This window comes from Archocentrus centrarchus, chromosome 5 (assembly GCF_007364275.1).
Source record: "Archocentrus centrarchus isolate MPI-CPG fArcCen1 chromosome 5, fArcCen1, whole genome shotgun sequence".
Lineage (NCBI taxonomy): Eukaryota > Metazoa > Chordata > Actinopteri > Cichliformes > Cichlidae > Archocentrus > Archocentrus centrarchus.
The window spans coordinates 23663845-23686470 of record NC_044350.1 but is presented as its reverse complement, the minus strand read 5'-3'; the positions used below and the strand labels follow the sequence as shown (position 1 = coordinate 23686470).

At 39.9% G+C, this 22626-nt stretch overlaps 2 protein-coding genes across 2 annotated transcripts in view; both read left to right on the top strand.

The window, feature by feature from the left end:
* The window catches only part of iars1 (isoleucyl-tRNA synthetase 1), a 61947-nt gene that overhangs the window by 15809 nt on the left and 23512 nt on the right, over positions 1-22626 (top strand). The window contains exons 9-18 of the mRNA XM_030729426.1: positions 574-634; positions 835-930; positions 1972-2094; positions 6786-6877; positions 8164-8262; positions 15006-15132; positions 17176-17249; positions 18114-18308; positions 18611-18697; positions 20307-20390. Of these exons, the coding sequence (XP_030585286.1) occupies positions 574-634; positions 835-930; positions 1972-2094; positions 6786-6877; positions 8164-8262; positions 15006-15132; positions 17176-17249; positions 18114-18308; positions 18611-18697; positions 20307-20390 (1038 nt within the window). The remainder of the gene's footprint in view (positions 1-573; positions 635-834; positions 931-1971; positions 2095-6785; positions 6878-8163; positions 8263-15005; positions 15133-17175; positions 17250-18113; positions 18309-18610; positions 18698-20306; positions 20391-22626) is intronic.
* LOC115780307 (vimentin) lies at positions 2731-4797 on the top strand. Its single transcript, XM_075074371.1, has one exon. The coding sequence runs from the start codon at positions 2799-2801 to the stop codon at positions 3930-3932; it is 1134 nt and encodes a 377-aa protein (XP_074930472.1). The 5' UTR covers positions 2731-2798; the 3' UTR covers positions 3933-4797.

Here is a 22626-nt window from a genome sequence, read left to right as displayed (position 1 = left end):
ACCCTTAAATAGAGATCTCATAAGATCCTGAGGCAGTTTCTGTCCTTACCAAGTAAAAACATTTAATGATGAGGACATTTAAAGAGGAATCACCTCCCTGCTTTTAAAAAGTTATTTTGCATCTCTTCTTCACTGTTAGATAAGTTATAAAAACTGTATCATAAAGATGATTTGTTTGAATTTTTTGTATGAGCGTGAGAGGTGGAAATCAAGGCTAAAAGTCCACAAAATTACCCTCCACTGCTCTTAAGGCTTAAACACCATTACATCAAGTTTATAACTAAAGCTCACAGTCCTAACTCAAGGTGACTCAGATAAGTGCATCAACATGTCGTTCACCTCCTTTCTTCTCATTTATATTTTTTTGCCACTTAGACAGTTGGAGGACACGATTTAGAAAGATTTTAGTGAGAAAAACAAACTTGTAGCCAAATATAAAAAGTGGAATCACCCAGAAAACCTCTCCTGTCCTGTGAAGTTTTGGATGTACAATTTTTCTGCTGGTTTGTGTCTGCAGTAATGATGAATTACAGATATTGAAAGAAGGTTTTACATGTGCTATTTGCTTTTTAGATTTCCTGGTAAGACGCTGAAAGGAAAAAAATACAAGCCTCTTTTCCAGTACTTTGCAAAGGTTTGTGGACTATTTCTCTTCCTGGTTGCTTCACAGTTATGTCTAATGTTTTTCATAAAATAAGGACAGATGGTATATCTCTCTTTAATTAACACAGATAATTGACATCTCTCTTTACATCTCAGTGCATCTGTAAATTTGTACTGTAGATGGACTTTGTCTGCATCCTCACACTCCATCTCGTCCTTGTTTGACTTCAGTGCTCAGAGAGAGGAGCATTCCAGGTGGTGACAGATAACTACGTCAAAGAGGAAGAGGGCACAGGAGTGGTCCACCAGGCACCTTACTTTGGAGCTGTGAGTAGGATCTTTTCTAAATGCCTCTTTCTTTTTTAAATTCTCTTATTCGCAGAAGCATACACCATGACAATGTGTAATGCTCATTACATAAGGGGGAGCTGCAAAAAGCATAATAAAATGTTAATAAAGCATTTCCCATTGCTAACAATTGCTAATAAATGCATAACAAAGATTATTAAAGGTTCAACTGATAAGTTGAACAAACATACTGTGATGAAATGAGTATTTTTGTACTTGTTTCCAGTTGAGGTGTATTGCTATCAAGGAGTGTTTGTTTTTAGTGCTACAGTATCAGTGTACTGAGTCCAATGCAGTAGTGTTATCAGATATATTGGGTCATTGCTAATAGGTTAGATGCCCTTGCCAAGGGTAGATGGATGCCCCAATGGCTGTAGCCAGCCTTGAATACCAACTGTCTTTCTGTACAGCAATCTGAACAACAAAACCCTTGATGCCAGCATTTCATTTAAATTTGCATTTAATTTTTTTTTTTTGGTCTTGTATTTAGTGGGCACATTAATTTTGATCAGTTTAATAATAATAATGTATGAAAAACAAACATATTGCCCGTGAAGATATGCATTCTTCAAATGCTATTTTGTTTTGATTAGATGTGAAATGAGCATGTGGCACATCTGTCTTGAGTTTTGACAGAGCTGTTTGAATGCAAATTACATCTACAGCTGGACGGTGCTTAGATGTTTCATGCATAGCTGTCACATACCAGCAGTGCTTGTTTCAACACTGCAAAAAGTATCCATCTCAACAAGGAATTTAATATGGAGTCATAACATAGCTTTACACTGTCGAAACTGGCTACCAAAGGGGTTCACTGTTCACTGCACTTATATGTAGTAACATGAGCTTGACCTAAAATATGCCACTTATTAACATTAAGATAGTGTAATCTCAATAATTTCAAATACATTTCCAGGATACCTGACTGTCATAGTGGATATTATCAATTAAAAGAAAAATGATAATAAAAATGCTAAGCTATGTCAAAACCGTCTCTAAACTGTATTATTTTCTCTGTAGGATGATTACAGGGTGTGCACCGACTACAACATCATCCAGAAGGACCAGGCTCCTATCTGCCCCGTGGATGCCTCGGGCTGCTTCACTTCAGAGGTCACTGACTTTGTGGGACAGTATGTCAAAGTGAGTTGACATATCATAAATTGACATGTAGATTAGGTTAGGAAACATTTCAAGCATTCTACCCCCGGTATGAGCTACTGATATGATAAATATCTCAACAATAGTGATAGCTGGATTCATTCAGTTTTTTTTTTCATTTTCTGCCTTGTCTGCTCCCACTTCTCAACTGTTCTCTAGTTCCTCCAATAAAATATGTTATTCTTAATCTAACTTTAACAAATTCTTCAGCTGCAAAACTCCAGATATGGAGTTGAGGGAATCAGTGTCAGAGCAGCCTAGAAAAACTTGCTGCCAAAGCACATTGTCATTTGCCACTGCACTGAATACCCTCTTCAAATCTGTCACACCCAACTGTGGTAGTGTCCTAAGAGAATAATGAGTTAAAAATAGCATTCATATATGATCTCATCACTATTTCACATCCTGGTGCAAAGGCCAGGGAGTGACCTGCTTGGCCACTAACAATACAGCGTTAGCTAATAAAGAGCGTGCAGCCACAGTTCTCTGAAAGTCAGTCATAATCCACTTTTGAGATGTGTTAAAACGTAGCGCGAGTTTCAAGGCTGTCTGACAGATTCTTTATTACTGCATAAAAACTCAGAGACAGTCTGGGGGACTGTCAGTCGCAATATTTGCTACACAAGAAGCCAAGAGAGCAGCTGCGTTTCTGTAAATTGAAAAACAAAGCCGACATTTTACACAACATGAGGGCTGCGTCTTATAGCCAGAAGAGTTTGCAAGTTAGCAGTGCCAGCAGAGCAAGAGTTGAAAGTCCATCACCTTCCCGGTGCCGTGGATTTTCTTATGATAGCCGTGGACGCTCGGGTTATCGTGCAGCTCCCATCGAGGTGGGCACAGAGATACATCAGCACCATGCTAATGAGAAAGAGGAAATGCAAGAACTCAATGTCAAGTTTGCAGGATACATTCAGAAGGTTCAGGCGCTGGAGCAGAGAAATGCTTCTCTTCAAGCTGAACTAGCTGCCCTGCAGAGCCGCTACAAGGGAGGCCCAACAGGCATTGGGGAAGAATATGAGCTCAAGTTTAAAGAGGTGCGAGAGCTGATTGAGACCCTGACTAATGAGAAAGGGGCAGCTGATATTGAACGTGGCTACATTGAAGAAGAGGTAGAAGTTTGGAGACTAAAACTGGAGGAGGAGCTGGCACTTAAAGTGGAAGCAGAAATGATTCTGAAGGAGTTTCGCCAAGATGTTGACAACGCCACACTGCAGAAGGCTGAGCTGGAAAAGCGCATAGAACAACTGGTTGCCGAAATAGAGTTTCTCAAGAACCTGCATGATGAAGAGGTGGCTGACCTCATGAAGCAGATTGAGGACTCAAAAATTACTGCTGAGATGGATGGTGATCGTCCTGATCTGGCTGCTTATTTGCGTAACATGCGTACAGAGATAGAAGCTGTTGCTGCCCGCAACGTCCAGGAAGCTGAGAAGTGGTACAAAACCAAGTTTGACACTCTCAAGGAGCATGCTGGCAAACATGAAGAACAGATGAAAACCATGAAAGATGAGATCACCACCTTCCACAACCAGGTGACAGACCTTCAGAACCAGATTGATGGTCTGAGGGCTCGCAATGCCGCCCTGGAGCAGCAGCTGGAGGACATGGAGATGTCCCACATGGATAAGGCGGGGAACCTAGAGAGCATCATTGCTCAGTTGGAGTCTCAGCTCTGCGATACCAAACTGGAGATGACCAAATATCTCCAAGACTACCAGGAACTGCTGCACATTAAGCTCAAGCTGGATGCAGAGATCGCAACCTACAGGAAGCTGCTGGAAGGGGAAGAACAGAGGCTGGGTATAGCCAAAGATGCCTAAATACCCAGGAGAAGATCAGCGGCAAGATCAAAGATTGGCCACAAAGAGGATCTGCAGCGCATCATGGAGTTCAAAGATCATCAAGAAAAGGCTCTGATTTCTTAACCGTGTCCTTCCATCAGGGGATTTTTTTTTTTCTCTTGAGCTTATATGCCAACACTTCTCCTTACACTTTACCTATAAATATTTTCCCTATTCCAGTAATGAGATGTTATAAATTTTGCCTACACATTTTTTTTTTTTTAACATAAGCCCTGCCTGCAAACAAGGAAGAGTTTTGATTGAATAAAAAACATGAAAAAAATGCTTCTGTACAGTTTTCAGTGCTCTGTGCTACAGACAGATTGCCCTGAATGATTTATTGAGATGATACCCAGCCCTTCTTACCCGTTACTTGTCTTTGGTTGTATTATCCTTACACATTCTGTTTTCCTTTATGCAAAATTTAACATAACTTTTTAAAATGACCTTCCTTCCCTTTTCATTTCCATAATCCTGGAATTGCTTCCATTTCATTCTTTCTTTCTTCAACTTTTTTTTTTTTCGAGAGCCCTCATTTCTCCTTGTTGCTTTCTTTTACTCATGCTTATGCAGTACTCCTGCTAAATTTATCTTCTGTCTTTTCTGACAAGTCAGCCCATACCTCCATCACTTCTCTTTGCTACAGTTGCTGACTTTTCGCTAGCACTGCCTCCAACTTTTGGAGCCCTGTCTTCTTAATGAAACACTGAACTCAAACAAAGCAATATATAACCTTAGGGTGACTGATCTTTACAGTAACTCCAGTTTATTCTGAATGTTTTGACAAGACACAACTGTTGACCATTCACACTAATGTCAACCAACTGTTAATAAAGATTTACGTGTGTGCATACAAAATAATACCGTGATGAATGTTTTTTGTTTTTTTTAACCTGTTGTCATTTCCTAATTTTTCTTTTTCTAACATCATTCATTTGAATAGAATGCTGAATGGAAACAAAAAACAAACTAGAGATTAAAAGCACCCCCCCCCCCCCCCCCCCCCATGACAGTTCAAAAGTACATATTTTTGGTATTTTGCTTTCCCCCATTGTCCTGTAAATAAACTGTAGATACTGAATGAGTCACAAACGAAGTAAAGGTTAAGTGAATATAAGCTTTCAGTTACTCTACTTTATTTCCCTGTGTGTTAGCTGGCTTTGGTTGTTTAGTGGGGGTAGGTAAGATGCACAGACACACACACAAAAAAGATTGTTTTGGAACCTTAACTCTGCAGATTAGTTATGCCATGTTACAAAGAAAATCGTGTGTGTGTGTGAGAGTAATTTTGTAGCATACCGAGTAACCCCTATTTATGTTGAATTGGCCAGGTGGTGAAATGGTTTCATTTTCTGAGTGCCAAATTTCCAGTGCATCTTCACATCACAGGTGTATCTTCATGTTTTAATGAGCTGGGGTCAGGACACAACAAAATTTATTCCTGGGTGAAAGGGAGGGGGGGCTGTCTCTGCAAAGAGGTCACAGCCACCTGCCAAGCACTTTCCTGAAAAGTCATATCTATGAGCTGCCTGTGAATTTCACTTGGTTAGAGGGACGTGAAATAGTGGATGATAAGGCCTCCGTGTGATTGCATATTAGATTGTTTGTCATAAACAGTGAGCTGCATTTTATCATAGCTGTATGTGCAGACTGACCTTGGCTGCACATTTACCTTGGATTTTCTGCAAGAGAAGTTATACTCATGTTGAAGCTTCCAGAGACTTCCTCTAATCGAGAATATTTAGACAAGTTTATTTCATTGAGTATTAAAGGTATGGTAGCCCTGAACTGTAGCCAAAAACAACTAAGAAGTAACAGTTTAACTAACAGTTAAAAACTGGAAGTTGCTCAGTAATCATCCCATAATGGGGTGGTGTTAAAATAAATAAACTATTAAGATTAATATGTTAATCACAGACAGTTATTGTTGCTACATGATATGATACTATGGCGTATCATATAATCAAAATTACAGTAGTATATTCAGCTAAACTTTAAATAATTTGATTATCGTCCATAAAATAGATATTATAAATGATGGATGTATCTCCTGTGGCGTCACCTGTTTGTTTAGGTTTGGGAAGGCTCGTTTTGAAGCTGCTGCCCCCTGGCTATTGTATGACTGTTTGCTAATGCTAATATCCATGCCCGCTTGCGAATTGTGGTAATAGCTAACAGTTCCAATAGCGTACTGATGACATTCTCAGTCCGGCGCGACAGTACCTCACACCGGCGCAGTGCCGGGCGATCAACTGCTGGCTAGAACCCTGAATTGAATAACACCGTCTCTTCTGGTGGTGAACCAGTGACAGGGTCATGGGTGGCCAAGGCTCACTGATCCACGTGGGGCGCGAAGGCTGGCCCATGTGGTCTGATCCAACAGGGGCTGCATAGCTGCAGACCAGTCAGGGTCCCCATGCTGACCCACATCCACCACCCAAAGCGCCAAGAGTGGGCATGTGAGCATCAGAACTGGACCATATATTAGTATATTAGACATGAATCTATGTATTTATTTTGTACATAGACATAAAGAACACTTACACTTATTTTAAAAATTAACTTGAAATGTGCTGAAAAAACTTTAGAAGACCTCCACCGGTTTTGACTTTTCACCTTGCAGCTGTGATGTACAGATGTACTTCTCCAGGGTGTCTCAACACACCAACGTCACAGTGACGGCTGCAGTTTAAAGTGTAAATGTACACATCTGCTCTTCCCTACCCGGCTGAAATCTGACCCTAAAAGACAGTGACACATGGCTTTTCCTCCCTATACTAAGTTACAAAGTAATCTCTAAACAATATCTAATATTTAGTTGTTCTGTTACAGGATGCTGACAAGAATATCATCAAATTCCTGAAGGAGAAGGGACGCCTCGTCAATGCCAGCACCTTCAAACATAGTTACCCCTTCTGCTGGAGGTGAGACATGTAAAAATTCAAATAAATGTAAAACTAATGTTACCTCTGTAATCCCCTTCAGCCTCACTCAACAGCTTAAATTTTTGTCTTCTACCAAGGGGCTTTTAAAACACCAGTAAAAAAAAAAAAAAAACATTTTCTGGACACAGGGGTTTTTGGTCACAGATGTTAAGCCTGGCTCAATTAAATATTTTCTCCTTCAATTCCAGCTGCCTTATTTTGTAGTAGAATGCAAGAACTTCAGTGTGTAGTATTCAGGAATGCTCATACAGAGGTTTGAGTGTCTTCAGTCAACTTTAGTGTGGTGACTTGCACTTAACTTCTCTAAGTTCCACATGATGTAGAAACCACTGGACACATGTAGAGACAAATAGTTACAAATAGTGTGTGTGTGTGTGTGTGTGTGTGTGTGTGTGTGTGTGTGTGTGTGTGTGTGTGTGTGTGTGTGTGTGTTTTTTTTTTTTTTGAGTTGACTAAATCACTCTCTTACTTTGAGTTGCTGCAGTATGACCTGAACAGGATTAATTAACCTCAGTAAGTATAAAGAGATATCTTCTCTAAGCCTCTAGAAGACACAAGTTTGTAGAGATTAAACTGACTGTTGTATTAACTACTCACTATTTGAAAGGTAAAACGTAAGTTTTGAAACACATTGGTGCCCCCTTAAAACATTATTTTTGGAGGAAACTAGAGGATGACATCCTGTAAAGATGGTGGCTGGAAATTGAACTGGGAGGTTCACAGCTGATGGCATTGGAACTCGTGTCATGTGTGCCGTTACCATTCATCTATCACGTTACTCAAAGACATCCAATAATAAATGCAGGAGATTGTTGGTAAGAAAGTATATAACAAAATATACAATGAACATCTTGAGTGTTAATGGATGTTAGCCCTGCGACAGACTGGCGACCTGTCCAGGGTGTACCCTGCCTCTCGCCCTATGGCAGCTAGGATAGGCTCCAGCTGCCGTGCGGCTCTGAATTGGATAAGTGGAAGAAAATGAAAGGCTGGGCAATGAACATAGACCTTTATTTCACAAATTTTAGAAGCTTTTATATATATTTTTTGAAATATTTTTATATTCTATCACTTGACAGTAAATGTAAATAAATATTTTTGTATTTTATGGGAATATTTAGTTGTATTTAAAACTCTGAAAAAAAACACCTTTATGGATTAAATTAAAAATGTGCTTTTAAACAAAAGTTTTTCTTCAGATTTGGCAGTCTTTTTTTCTTTTCTTTCTTTCTTTTTTTTTTTGTAATCTGTTTTTGTATTTTCAGGTCTGACACGCCACTCATCTACAAAGCGGTCCCCAGCTGGTTTGTCCGAGTGGAGCACATGGTGGAGAAACTACTGGACAACAATGGAATATGCTACTGGTAACTTGTTTTCTGAAAAAATGATTACTGGCTTGGAGGCAGTGAAGTGGCAGCTGTGAGCATCTTGCCAAACAAGTGTTCTTAAAAACCATGCCAGACAGGAGATGGAGTCCCAAAACAATTACAGCCCTCCTCTGCACTACTACATCAAGTTGTTGGCCTGTCTCCGCAGAGCAGCTATCACTGTGGTAGTTTTGAATGGAAGTTGTTGCAATGACTTTTCTCTATATGCTACATAGTGTCAAACTCATTCTCAAGGCATTTTAATGTGACTCAACCGGGACTGGTGTTTTCTGTAAAACATTAGCATGATGCTAATTGCAGTGGCAGAACATGGAGAAAAAGTAGGCATCAGCATGATGGCTTTGCTAAGTGGTATTACCCCTGGTGCTCCCAGTGCTCTTTTCTGAGCTACAGTAGCTGCCTCCGGTAATGGGACTGTCAAACTGAGATGAATGACTAGCCGCTAGGAAGGTGAAGACGCCCAGACACACATATGCCGAGAGCCGAGACAAACACACACACACACACACACACACACTGCTTTAAAGGCAACAGTCCTGATCTAAGAGGTACTAGTGTTGCATACACTCAGTTGCACGTTTTTTTAAGAGCACCTAGCCAAAGGTTATGCAGTAGAATAGTCCTTGTTTAGCCTGTTCTGATATAAAAGTGATACAATTATGATAGGAACACCTGTGATTATAGTGCAAAACATTTTTACCACCCCACAAACTGCAGACTCCAAAATTATTATACAGTTGGATCACTACCTCCCTAAAAAATTGTATTTATTTATTTATGTTTAGTGTCACCTTCCCCTCTCACATATTCCTAATCATGACATGGCAGTTTTATTCTCCTTAGCAACATGGTGCGACACCCTACACACACCCTTCCCTCCTTAGATACAGATATACATGTTTTGGCAAAACCTTTTTAAGGATAAAATAAACATATTCTTCTCCGAGACTGAGAAGGTCATAAATAAGATAAACATATCATCCAAAGGCTGTGAAGTTGGTCTGTCGCTCTCTGTCTAATGTATTATTTAATTGTCTATTATTTGCTTCAGCCACTGTTTATTAATTAATTTACTGGAGTTCACTTTTAAACATTTGTCATTTTATTCATTGGGTGAAAAATAAACCCCAACATTAGTCTGAAATAAATTTATAAAAAATTTATTGGAGGCTAGTCTAGTAGACGGTACAATTCTTAGCTTGTACCTTAAGAATAACTTGTAGTGTAATTAAGCATATGACTTAAAAAATTTTTGAGTAACTTGTAGTATATTAGAGCATGACTGAGATAATCTGAAGTGCCGCAGCTCTTTTATCACTTACACATCTTTTTTTTTTTTTTTTTGGCAGTGGCGCAGTGGTTAGCACTGCTGCCTCACAGTTAGAATAACATCTGGAAGGTCTGGGTTCGATTCCAGGAGTTCTCCCCGTGCTTCCTCCGGGTACTCCGGTTTCCTCCCACATTCCAAAGACCTGTACTTACTGGGGTTAGGTTGATTGGCTACTCTAAATTGCCCATACGTGTGAATGAGAGAGTGTGTGAATGTGAGAGTGGTTTGTCTGTCTCTATATGTTGGCCCTGCGACAGGCTGATGACCTGTTCAGGGTGTACCCTGCCTCTCGCCCTATGACAGCTGGGATAGGCTCCAGCCTGAACAGGATGAGTAGAAGTGAATAGATGGATGGATCTTTTTTTATTATTATTATTATTTAGCTATATCCTCAGAAAATAGTGACGAATTCCTACCCCAAGTTTCCAGTTTTTACCTCTCAGCCTGATGGGGTATTGTTGTCACCCACACCAGGTGGGCGGCTAACTTTGTGAACGTGATAACTCAAATGGTGCCATCTCAAAATTCTACTGCCAGGAGGTTGAGGGGTAGCACTGGGAGCTGACAGTGTTTCTATTTTATTTTATTGGTTTCTTTGTTTGCAAACTTGGTAAAAAGCAAGCAAACAAAAAACAAGCAGCTCATTATTGATATTTTCATTTTCTGTCAAATTGTTTTAGCTCTAGAGTAAAAAGCAAAGACAGGTAAGGTGTTTGTGGAAATCATAGAACTTTAAATTGTCTGTAATTTCTGTATGATAAATTAAGCACTTGTGTTTGGAACACCTTCAGAAATTATATTTATACACTCATTTCTTTTCTGTATTTGTGTGGCTACACTCTTATACAACTTTCTTATTAGGCTTAACCTTTAACCCTAATTATTATTTTTCATAATTTTTTTTTCCATGATTAGGCTCCACTTTCAGAATTGAGTTCTTGTCCCATAAAGTCTGTCTGTCTTGTCAGCCTGTCAGTGAGGGATGCCAGCTCATCAGCTTCCTAATGAAAGTAAAGTCCTTATAGAGTTCAGTACCTCTATATAAAGTTCATATTAGTTGATGAGCGGCTTAAAAAAACTTGAGAAAGCAAAGTTCTAAAGTGCTAGTTAACATATTCTCCAAGTGATTTGTTCATTTTATCTCAAATGGTGCAGCACAGACAAAGGCTAAGTGTCTTTTGAGAGAGTTTAGTCTGAATTCTCCAGATGCCTGTCTGTCAGAATAAATTAACAACTAAATTTTTGAATGCTCAAAGGGCGACTGATGCCTTGAGGTTCAAAGTGCAGACAGCTTGGCCACTGTCATGTGAATTTAGCACATTATTTCTTAATAGGTAATCAGCTTAGCCTGAAATGACTCGGGTTCCAGCCATTAAGAATCTGGTATATTTTTCTCCTTCGTTAGACTTTTATTTTCCTTGTGTTATTTTTTCTCTTTCATTGTTTTCATTGTTTCAAATCAGCTATTCATTAAGATGTTTCCACTGCCGCTACTATTTGGATGTTAGACTTGTGTAGTACTAAAGCCTACAGTCAGTCCCGAAACACACACACAACAGTAACACCGGGTTGTATGTTGCAATACTCTTTTTATTGTGTTCTTGTTTTGTAACTTTTACATGCGTGGCAGGTGTCCACCTCAGCTCAGCTCAAATCCTCCCTCCTCCTGCCAGCTACTGCGTAAAAAGACAAAAACACACACAATCAATCCCATGTAAGGCAGCTGCACGCTGCCCGTCCCCCCGTCGCCCCTCTCAGAACCCAGTGCCCCACCTCTCCCCTGTAACCGTGCCCCTAACCACACCCCGCCGCTACAACTTGCAATTGCTTTGCTTACTAGCAGGTTACCATAGTTGCCCATAGCTTGCACAGAAGATGAGAAATTGACCGCAAACACTCAGAGTGGTAGAGAAACTCTGAAAAGTGCACACTGTAAACGTAGGCTGTTCAATTTCAAAGTAAAATTTTGAAATGTGTTTGCTGCTGTGGATTGGAACAACTTTCTCCATTTCTGGTTTGCATCACGCTTTCTCAAGTATCACTACTGTTCGGAGAGTAAATGGGGAGTGTTTGCAGATAATTCAGCATCTTTCATGCAGACTACAGGTGACTGTGGCAATATGCTAGCAATCAACCACAGGGAGGTTTTTGGTGCAGCACCCTTTTTGCAATCGATTTTTCCTGCCAACAGGCAGCAACCATTCACCAACTGGTGGGAGAATACACATTTTTTCTTAGTGACTGGAAGTTGCCAGGTTGTTACCAACCTATCTTTAGGTCTGTGTGACTGAGACCTTATATTAGACTAAAGAAATGAGGCTTAATCGAGTTGAATATTCCTTTAAATACATCCAGCTGTCTATTGGTTCACACATTTTCTTAGTTGTTTATCAAATGAGGATTACAGGGGCATAACGGGGGGGCAGTCTGAGCATTTTTGTTTAAAAAAAAAAAAAAGAAAAATTGTAAAAGGTTTAAAATTTTTGTAACCAGTAGTTATCAGTCTGCTTTTACTCAGTTTCTCACACATAAATAACAAAATAACAGCCTTACAGACTTGTGCTGCCTTGTTACAGTTGTTGCAATAGGACAGATGCTCTTTGGGGAGGGGAGCTTGTCCTTCTGTCTGTCTTTAGCCCCCCCCCCCCCCCTTTTTTTTTTCCCTCCATCCTCCTTACCTGTCCTCCACAGTGCATATTCTTTGGGTTGATTGACCACAATCTGTGCTTCGCTGTCTCTCACTTGAATTCATCCCCATCGTCTGTGACTTATAATAAAAGGCTGTACATTTTAAATAACTCTTCTGTGTGTCTCAAGCACAAGACAGCACACTTTAAATTCTACATTTAGCATGAACTGAGAGATGGAGGGTAAAGGGTGGAGGGCTGGTGGTGAACAGCAGCAGCAGCACAAGAAAAAAAAAAAATCATTAAATTGATATATTAGGATCCTAAATAGAAATGCCTCCTACAAATGGGAATTGATGAACTCTTTGCTTAGCGTGTGGATCCTGATGGCAATATACCCCCCCCCCCCCCCCCCCCCCCCCACTCTACCTCCCACCCCTCTCGCACTGTTCTCCTGAGCAACACAGTCTTTTGCAGTAAGAGAAGAGGACTGAAAAAAATGAGAAAGAGGAAGAGATTGTGAGATAGTGGCAAAATAAAAAGGAGCAGAAAAGGGGTAGAATGGAGAAAGATGCCTTGGAGGGCATGTTAACCTTTGCAGTTGAGCTTCATAAAGAGGTCATTTTAAGTTTATTTTCAAGGCTAAAAATAAGGAGTAGTAAAGATGCCAGCAAGGAATATTTTCTTGTGAGAGACTATCTTACACAGGGTATGTGCAAGATTTTTTCTTGAAGACTAATGTATACAGTTTACATATAACCGGCCTTAGAGGACATTCACAAGTCTAAAATTTAATTTACAGATCTCTTAAAATTTCTTCCCTGCTGGAGGCCATATTGTTAGTTATAAAATGGATTTGTCTCCAACTGCGGTGTGTCAGGAGACTTTATATACCTATGTGTATAAAGCAGGATCATTTTGACAGGCTACGCCATCATACTTGTAGCAGATACTGTCACTGTTGCTAGCAACCGTTGATGGGAATCTCATCACCTCAGAGACCAATAAGTGTTGAATTTTTAGCAAAACTTTGGAAGACTAAATAATTTTAGGTGAAACTGTTGTATGCAGCTTGTTCTGTGTTCATTTCATATTAATATGGTTTATTATCTCATGAAGATTTATTGTTTTACACTTTGGAGAAGGACTGGGGGACAAAATAATGTAATTACAAATTATTCGTAAGGTGAGAGCCTATAAACAAAAATTGCTTTTTACAAGCACTATTTGAGTTTGAGATTTTTGGCTATGAAGAAGTCAGGAGTGACAGAAAAGTACGTGAGGTAGGTGAAGGCCATGTATGAAGACAGTGAGACAGTGGTCAGGTGTGCAGTAGGAGTGACAGATGGGCTCAAAGTGGGGGTGGGACTACAACAGGGATCGGCTCTGAGTCCCTGCTTGTTTGCAGTGTGATGGACAGGTTGTTAGATAAAGTCAGACAGGAACTTCTGTGGACTGTGACGTTTGCAGATGACATTGTGATCTGTAGTGAGAACAGGTGGAAGAGAGCCTGGAGAAGTGGAGGTATGTTCTGGAGGGAAGACATCAATAGAAGCAAGACAGAACATATGGATGAGAGGAAGATGGGTAGAAAGGTGATTATACAAGGAACAGAGGTCAGAAAGGTACATGAGTTTAATTACTTGGGGTCAACCAAGCAACAGTGCACAAGAGAGGTGAAGAAGAGAGTGCAGGCAGGGTGGAGTGGGTGGAGATAAGTGCTAAGGGGTAATAGAATGATAGCATCAAGACTGAAAGGAAAGGTTTATGAGATGGAACTCAGATCTGCTATGATATATGGTTGGGAGACGGTGGGACTGACAAAAAGCAGTAGGCTGAGTAGGTGGCAGAATTGAAGATATTAAGATTTTAGTTTGGAGTGACCACAATGGACAGGTTGAATGGTTTGGAGACAAAGTCAGAGAGGCAAGTCTGAGATGGTCTGAACATGTGCAGAGGAGGTGTAGTGGATATATTGGACAAAGGATGTTGAAGATGGAGCTGCCACGGAGGTGGAAAAGGGGGAAACCCACAAAGGAGGTTTATGGATGTAGTAAAGAAGATGTTGCAAGGAATAGGATGAGATGGAGGCAGGTGGTCTGCTCTGGCAATCCATAAATGGAGCAGGTAAAGAGGAGGGCTGTTTCCATAACTAAAATATCAAAAATGCTCTTCACTTTATTTCATTGCAATTTCCTGTTTGCAATATGCAAATTAGTGAGTTTTTTTGGACACATTTTAATATAACCTTTTAGAAAACTTGTCATACAAAGAATACATGTGTTTTATACATTTAAAATAAATGGCACTTTACTGTAAGAAGGTATTTATACTCTGTTTTTTTTTGTTTGTTTTCTTGTTTTTGTTTTTTTTTTTAGAGGGAATTGTTTATATATCATTCAGAGCCTAAATTTTTGGGTCTTTTTTTCTCTGAAAATTTTAAACTTTTTGCCTGTTGTCCCTGTTTTCGGAATGATTAAAAAAAAAAGGAAGAAACCTAAAATATAATGTTTACACACTAAGCATATGCACTTTGATGTCTTTTGATTCATTTGCAGATTTGCACATAAGAACCCAGAAAAAAATGTCTGTAACTAAATGTAAAAAAAAAAAAAAGACCCTATAATTTAGGTTAAACAAGAGTATGATAACAGTATGTCTGTCATTGCGAGCAAAAATACCCCTGCTGTTCTACATGGAGACCTGACAATTCTTTTTTTTTCTTCACTAAATATAAAACATATCTTAATGTGTCCCTGCAGGGTTCCAGAGTTTGTGCGTGAGAAGCGTTTCGGGAACTGGCTGAGAGATGCACGTGACTGGGCAGTTTCAAGGAACCGTTATTGGGGCACACCAATCCCCCTCTGGGTCAGCGATGACTTTGAGGAGGTCAGGAAAACACACAAACATGCCCTTCTTATTCTTTAATAGAGTATTGATGATTTTGTAATTTTCTAATCAGTTTGTCGGTGTCCTGACCAAATACCAAGTTGGTTATTCTTCTCTAAGGATGCAGCACACTCAGTTCAATTTGGGCTAAGCAACAGAGGGCATAATTGAAAAGTTAACCTCTGTGTGGCTCTCACTTAATTTATCATAGAAAAGACTTTGGGAGGAAATATCTTGTCTCTTTTCAAAGTAAGTCTCCTGCAAGATTACAAAAAATCAGTTCTTGTCACAAATTGCCTATGTGAACATTTCTCTCACTGACCTCTTTTTGACTCTCATGATTTAGCATTTCAGGAGCTTTGCTATGTAAGTGGAGACTTGTGTAGGAGAGACTTTTTGGCATGGCAGAGCGAGATGACCATGGTGTCAAACCAGAGAGTGTAGCGTTCCTCCTTGCTGCAGAGTTAGCTGCCTTCGGGCACCATTATAGAGTGCCTCCATAAACTCAACACATGAATGATTCCTTAATGTAAACAGCAAATAATTGTGAACCAAAATGTCTTTGGTTTCTTTTCATGCCAGTTGAGGTAACTTAAAAGGTCTTTCCAGACAAATTGCTTTTGGGGCCTGGAAAACAAAGCAAGAAATAGGGGCCTGGACAGAAGTGAAAAATGAGGGGTGAAAAGAAGGGAGGATAATAAATGAATGAGTTAAAAGAGGCAGACAGTGAAGAAGCAAGCCAAACTGTAAGTGTCCGTTTTGTTATGGACGCTTGTTGCCAAACCCAGCTGACTATGTGAAGTAGACTGAACCAAATAGAGATGTCAGAATTGGGTTGTTTGAGCATTTGAAAAATGAAGTGTAGGTCCCCTGGCTCAAAGAGGGACAGCCAGCGACCTGCTTGCTGGAAATAGCTCTGTGACTGTTTCCAGAACACTAGCACTCCCGGTGCCTCCCTCACTCACCCACCGCAACAAATGACACACCCAAATCTAAAGCCGTGAGCATTTCTCTGTCTGTATGAGATTCTATGTATTTCAGTACAGCTTCTGTCTCAGTATTGTTTCCTTTTGTTCTCTCGCTCTCTGTCCCTGGCTTTTGGGTATGTTTCTGTTACTCTGTCTTCTTCTGCATCTGATGGTGTTGTATCTGGGCCATGTTACCTGGTGCTCTAGTAAAACTAGAGCGGAGCCTACAGGTTAGCTCTCTGGGGAGACCAGATAACACACTTTACCATACTTTCTAAAGGTAAAGTTTCTCAGGAGCTGTGTTGAAGTAGGCCTACTTTTAAGTTCAGTGCATCAGTATAAACATGTTAAATTTGCTATCAAAGAAGGCTAAGAACAAGCAGTTGTTACATTTTTAAAAAGACCAATGTTCTCAAGTTGTTTAAGTGTGTCAGCTGTAGTTTAAAGAAAATGTACTGGTTTTTTTGCATTGGCATCAACTAAATGATTTCTTGGTCCAATATAGTGTGACGCTTGCTAATAGCTATACTTAATACAGCTGCAGTGTTTGTTTATTCAATTTAAATCTGTAAGAAAACAAAGCAGTTAGTCAGATAATGGATAGTCAGTTTAAACAGAAGGAAAAGCATAAATATAAAGGGTATTTTATTGCCTGTTCTATATTATCATCAAGAAAATTTGTCCATTAAATCCAATGTTTACTTACGCTGCGTTGTATAAATTCACTTTTTGTCATCATTTCATGAGCTGGTGTGTAGAGCATAAAGGGGTGATTTCAGTTGGTTTTAAACATATTCATTTATTTTGATTACTTTGTTGTCAGACCAGAGAAACAAACAAAATAATTTCTGATGCTAGACGAGAGATCTGAGAATACAGAGAAGCAGGAAATTCTGTTTTTTGCTTGGCAAGTGAAATAATCTTCAGTTGATCAACTAGTTATATCAACTTCCTAATATTTGTAAATATTTAATGATGTTTGTTTTTTCTGTACTGTTCTTTACTGAAGATATTCTCTTTGTGCGTGTGTGTTTCTGTGTCTGTGTATGTCTGTACACGTGCGCACACTCATTAGATAGTTTGCATAGGGTCCATGGCCGAACTAGAAGAGCTGACTGGAGTCAAAATAACTGATCTGCATCGGGAAAAGTAAGTCTGTGATTAGCACCTATCCAACTCAGTATGTACTCTGTGTTTCTAATGTAACAGACTGTACAGGAATGATGATACCTTTTTGTTTGCATGTGTGTGTCAGTGTGTGGATTTATTTTTTTAATTCTGCATTGGTTTCCTCTAATGTGATCTGTCTTCCTGAACCAGACGTTTATTGTGGTGCACAGATCATCTTTCTCTTCCGCCCTTCATCTGCTAATTACCTTTAATCACTTCCACAGGGCTGCCCATCTTTATTTGATGAGTCAGAAAGGGCTTAGTTTCACCAGGCTGCTATGTTTGATTTTCTACGCAGGTCGTGAAGTTTGTAAATGTAATCTAAATGATTTTAGCAGCCTTCAAGTTTAGCGACTCTTAATTAAAGAATACCTGATTAGCGATTTAGCAGTCAGTTGGATATTCTGGCTTTTCATGTCTGAAAAGGCTGCAGTGTTTTTAAAAAGTTGAGGAATATAAAAAAAAAAAAAAACCTTAGACAGACCCTTAGGTAACTTAACTCGAGATCCAAAACCTTGGATCCATAGTACAGCTCATTATGGGCTTGTCATTAAACACTCCATAGATGGTAAATAACCATGTTGAGGATTAGTTCATGGGACTTTGCAAAGTAGGTGGCCCTAGAGTCATGTTAGAACAGCTTCAGTGGACCCTGGCATTCATTCTCCATATCTCTGGAAATCCAGTGGCTAGATGAACACAATTCCTCCAGATGATTTCCTCATCTGGAGGAATTGTGCTAACCAACAAAAGTAAAAATTAAACAGAATTCAAACTGTTTTTGCTTCTTTTTGTCTTATTAATTGAACTTTCTGCTTGTTTGTTTCCACCTTCTCTGCACAGCATTGACAGTTTGACAATCCCCTCACGGCGTGGTAAGGGCGTGCTGCGTAGGATCACAGAAGTGTTTGACTGCTGGTTTGAGAGTGGCAGCATGCCTTATGCTCAGGTTCACTACCCCTTCGAAAACAGGAAGGAGTTTGAGGACAGTTTCCCAGCAGACTTCATCGCGGAAGGCATTGACCAGACCAGAGGATGGTAAACAGGCTGAATGAGTAAACTGAAGAGTGACAGGCTAGATGAAGGGATAGCAGGAAAGCAGGTGACACATGAGAAGTAGACGCAGAGAACTTCCAGACTGATTTCATTAGTAGAATCAACAGATGGAAATAAAAATCTGATGAGTGTTTTGCTGAAATATGTTGCAGTTCATTTTTAACTTAATATGTTAGTATGGAGTGATATTATTAAGAGTAAAATCTCCCCCAACCTCAGTGAACAAATTAACTTTATCTTATTGTTACCTTGACCTTGTCTACTGTCTTTGTACCCTGATGTAGGTTCTACACCCTGTTGGTGCTCTCCACAGCCCTGTTTGGCAAACCACCCTTCAAAAATGTCATTGTTAATGGACTGGTGCTTGCTAGGTAAGGCTATTAATATAATGCAATATCTTTTTCCTTTGTTTAATGATTTTCTTCATTATCTGCTGCAACTATGCTGTGACAGTGGAGGATGCTCATTATACATGGCCAAAGCTTAAAATAATGAGGTCACGATATGTAAAAGCAACTCAGTGAGCTGAACTAAAAGCTCTGTTTCCATTTGTTTCTTACACTCTTGGATCTTCATGATGTCACAGAGAGGGGGCACCCTTAATAAGATCACCTCAGGTACATATTCTCTCTTTGGGCACAGCATCTCTGTGTTGCTGTTTGAAAAATTGTTCTGTTTGCAAATTCAGCCAACCACAAAATACTTGCCTTAAATGGGGAAGGAAGGGAGCTAAAATGACTTGATTGAGACAGTGGATGAACTGAAGAGCTGGTAATATAACGGACTAGTGGACTAGTTCTTATATAGCGCTTTTCTACTCTTTTTTGAGCACTCGAAGCAACACGCTTGCATTCACCCATTCACAAACACATTCATTCATACAAGCACTTTTTATACATCTAAGTGCTTTCTTATCTAACATTCACACATACATTCACATTCCGATTAATACATCGGGAGCAACTCGAGGTTCAATATCTTGCCCAAGGATACTTTGACATGCAGACTGGAGCAGGCAGTAATTGAACCACCAAACCTCCGATGACCTGCAGATGACCTGCTCTACCTTCTGGGTCACAGCCTCCCCTTATATGTAAGGGTTATTTTGAACTGTGAAAAAGCTGTTCTAATATAATTTAAAAAGTGCTGCTCAAAGAAAACATAATGCACCCCCTTTAAATCTGCCAGTGGAATTTATTTTACTTAAAGAATAACACTTTTTTTGTAACTGTATTTGGGTATCCTAGTATTCTCTAACTTTCAAACACCATTTGCTGCTTATTTATTTCTTAAGATGGTAATGTTCACAAACTCCTCACCACTGTGTAGTTTTCAGGACTAAAGGGCGCACTTGTTTGTGCACTTGGGGCTCGTTTCAGCTGCAGAATCGTGCACTGAGGAGCGTTTATGGCTGCTGGAAAGCCAAAGTGGGATTAACTCAGACTTCACTGTTCATTTTCAAAGTAATCAACATATATTTCAGTTACACAGAAGAGAACTGAGGTCTTTGGCACAAGAATACTCAGTAATAGGATCATATTTTGTTTTTGACCCTTAATAGGATTTGTTGACAATAGGCAAATCTTCCATCCTGTTTCTGCACATTTTATTTTTTCCACCACATATTGCATTTTGTTGTTTTGTTTTCTGCCCCAACTAATCCACTCTTTGCTCCACCTCATTACCACAGTTTTTATTTTAGTTTTCTTCCCCCTCAGTCACCTGCTCATTCATCCCATCTTATTTTTTTCTTTTTCCTCATAGTCAGTGTAGTATGTGTGCAGTATTTAGACCTCGGAGCTACTCTACAACAAGGCTGCTTCTCCTCTGCCCTGGGGTCTAAGTGCAGCTCTGTGTTCACAGGCCTGCTGACCTGGAAGGACTTAACTAATTTGAATACCAAGTGCATGGTTGCCAACATGCACTTTTGTGCATGCATGTGTATGTGCATTAATGACTTTGCTTGTCTCATTCCCACAGCGATGGACAGAAGATGAGCAAGCGCAAGAAGAACTACCCAGATCCTGGGCAGATAGTGCAGCGCTATGGAGCTGATGCCCTCAGGTCAGCTTTGTGAGCGAGTGTGTGTTTGTGAAGCGGTGGCAGAGTTGTGGCTAATTTACCTTATGTTTTTGTTTTTAAAGGTTTGAATTGCTGTCGATGCTTAAGTAGAAATTGGCCCAATCCTATATACATTACACACACACACACACTCATGCACACTGTACATGCATGCAAATGTCCCCCTTTATGCATTCTCTCTCCTTTGCCCTGAGCAGGAAGAGTGCTATGGCCATATGGCCTAATAAATAAACCACTATGCAGTTGCACCATATGCTCACATATACACTGATGGGGAGGTTCTGCGATAAAGAGAAAAGACGACAATCTGTTTCTGTTCGAGGCCCTCATTTTCACATTTCTGGCTTAAATCAACAGTATACCCATTATGCGACAGTGAGCTCAATAAGTGTTTTCAGCAAAAACTGTTCAGTGGAAAGTGAGCAAGTGGCAGACTGAAGTACAGACTGTAGAAGTGACAACCACGTCCCCTACGTATTTCACCAGCCAAAGATTCTGTCTATTCTGTATTTTATTACAAATGACTCTTAGCGTTGCTGCTATTAAAATTACTCATTGCCTGTTGCATAAAGTTGCATCATTCAGCTTGCTTACAGAATTTAAAAAACTGTCCATCGCTGTGCTGATACCCGCCAGAGAATATTACACTAATATGCATTATTTGTCAACAGTTTCTCTGTTTGGCTTTAATGGAGGGAAGAAATTAGTTTGCATTGCAATGGTTGCTGGTATGAAATTTTGAACTAAATCAAATTGCTTGCCTACTTCTTCTAAAGCTCAAATGCAGCTTGCAGCTGACAGGGCTGCTTAGAGGCTTTTGCTCACAGCTCCATGCATTGATTGCCTGCTGGTGTGTTAGGTCATGTATTTAACAGAACTCAGTGGGATATTTCTGATGGAATTATGTATTACAATTTAAAAAAAATCACTTGTATTAGGTTTTGAAAAGCACAACGCTAATCACGTACACAACACAACACTAAAAACATAATCACGAGCGAATAATTTCATTTCACAGGCATTTATTGCCATTCGTGCAATTAAATTCCCCTCACATAAATTCAACAAACCGTGCATGTAGAACTCAGCAGCCACATGCACAAAGAAGACATTGCGCACGCTGCTGCAGTTTCACACTCTCGTGGGTAACTCTGCGCCCAGAGTAGTGCTGGCTGGTTCCTGAATCACCCGGGTTATCATAAATCATAAATCACAAGTCTGATGTCTCCATTAACCCAGATCATGTGAGTCATGTGAGTCTGACTAGCTGCTGCTGCAAAAGGTGAGTGAGAGCAGACAGCGGAGTAGCGGACTTACCAAAAACACCACGCATCCAGGCCGTTCGGCTGAAACAGTCGACTGACGGGCTCACCAGAAACACCGGTGGCTCAGGCGATTCAGCTGAACTGGGTGACTGAATCAAGACAGACTCACTATAAACACAGAGGACTGATAAATCAAGTGAACCAGAACACATTACTGAGTGACTCAGATTAACCCTGGTCCATGAAATTATCGAGTTTACCACCACTAACTCCGAGTTGAATCCTGTTGGCTTGAGTCAACTGACTTTTAACTATTTGGAGAGTGGAGCCCAAAGGACTCACCTGGTTAGCTGTACAGAGATAACCGCAAACATAAAAACTTAGCATACCTAACAGCAGCTGCAAGGATGGTGTGTAATATAGTTATAAAGCCCTTTAGATTTACACAAAATGATAGCATGAGCTGCTTCCTATTTTCACGCTGTGTTGTAATAAGACAGCCTTTCACATCATCTTCTCCTGTCCCCTCCACAGACTTCCTCTTCACAGAACCTGTAATATTATCTGGATGAACTATTATAGTGGAGCCTGAACCCACAGTGAGTGGAGCTCTGCAGCCAGATGTGTACAGCTGTTTCACTGAGTGGCAGCTGACAGTAACATAAGCACATTTTATATTTGTCCACATTTTGGAAAATGTAATTTACTTAATTGATTACAAAAACAATATTTTCTTGGGAATGATGTGTGCTCCTCGTTACGATAATTTTTTTTCACTCACAAAAGGTTTGTAATTCTGTACAACAGATTGATGGGACGGGAGTTCAGAGGCTTCAGAACTTGTCTTTGAGTCTTCTGGTTTTAATGATTTGTTCAGCACCTGAACAAATCATTAACTGCGGTTATCTCTGTATTAACAAAGCATTAACTTTTGACATAAATCTAATTCCGTA

What these genes read in the sequence shown, in the direction of transcription:
- LOC115780307 (XM_075074371.1), top strand. Translation starts at nt 2,799, where the DNA reads ATGAGGGCTGCGTCTTATAGCCAGAAGAGTTTGCAAGTTAGCAGTGCC.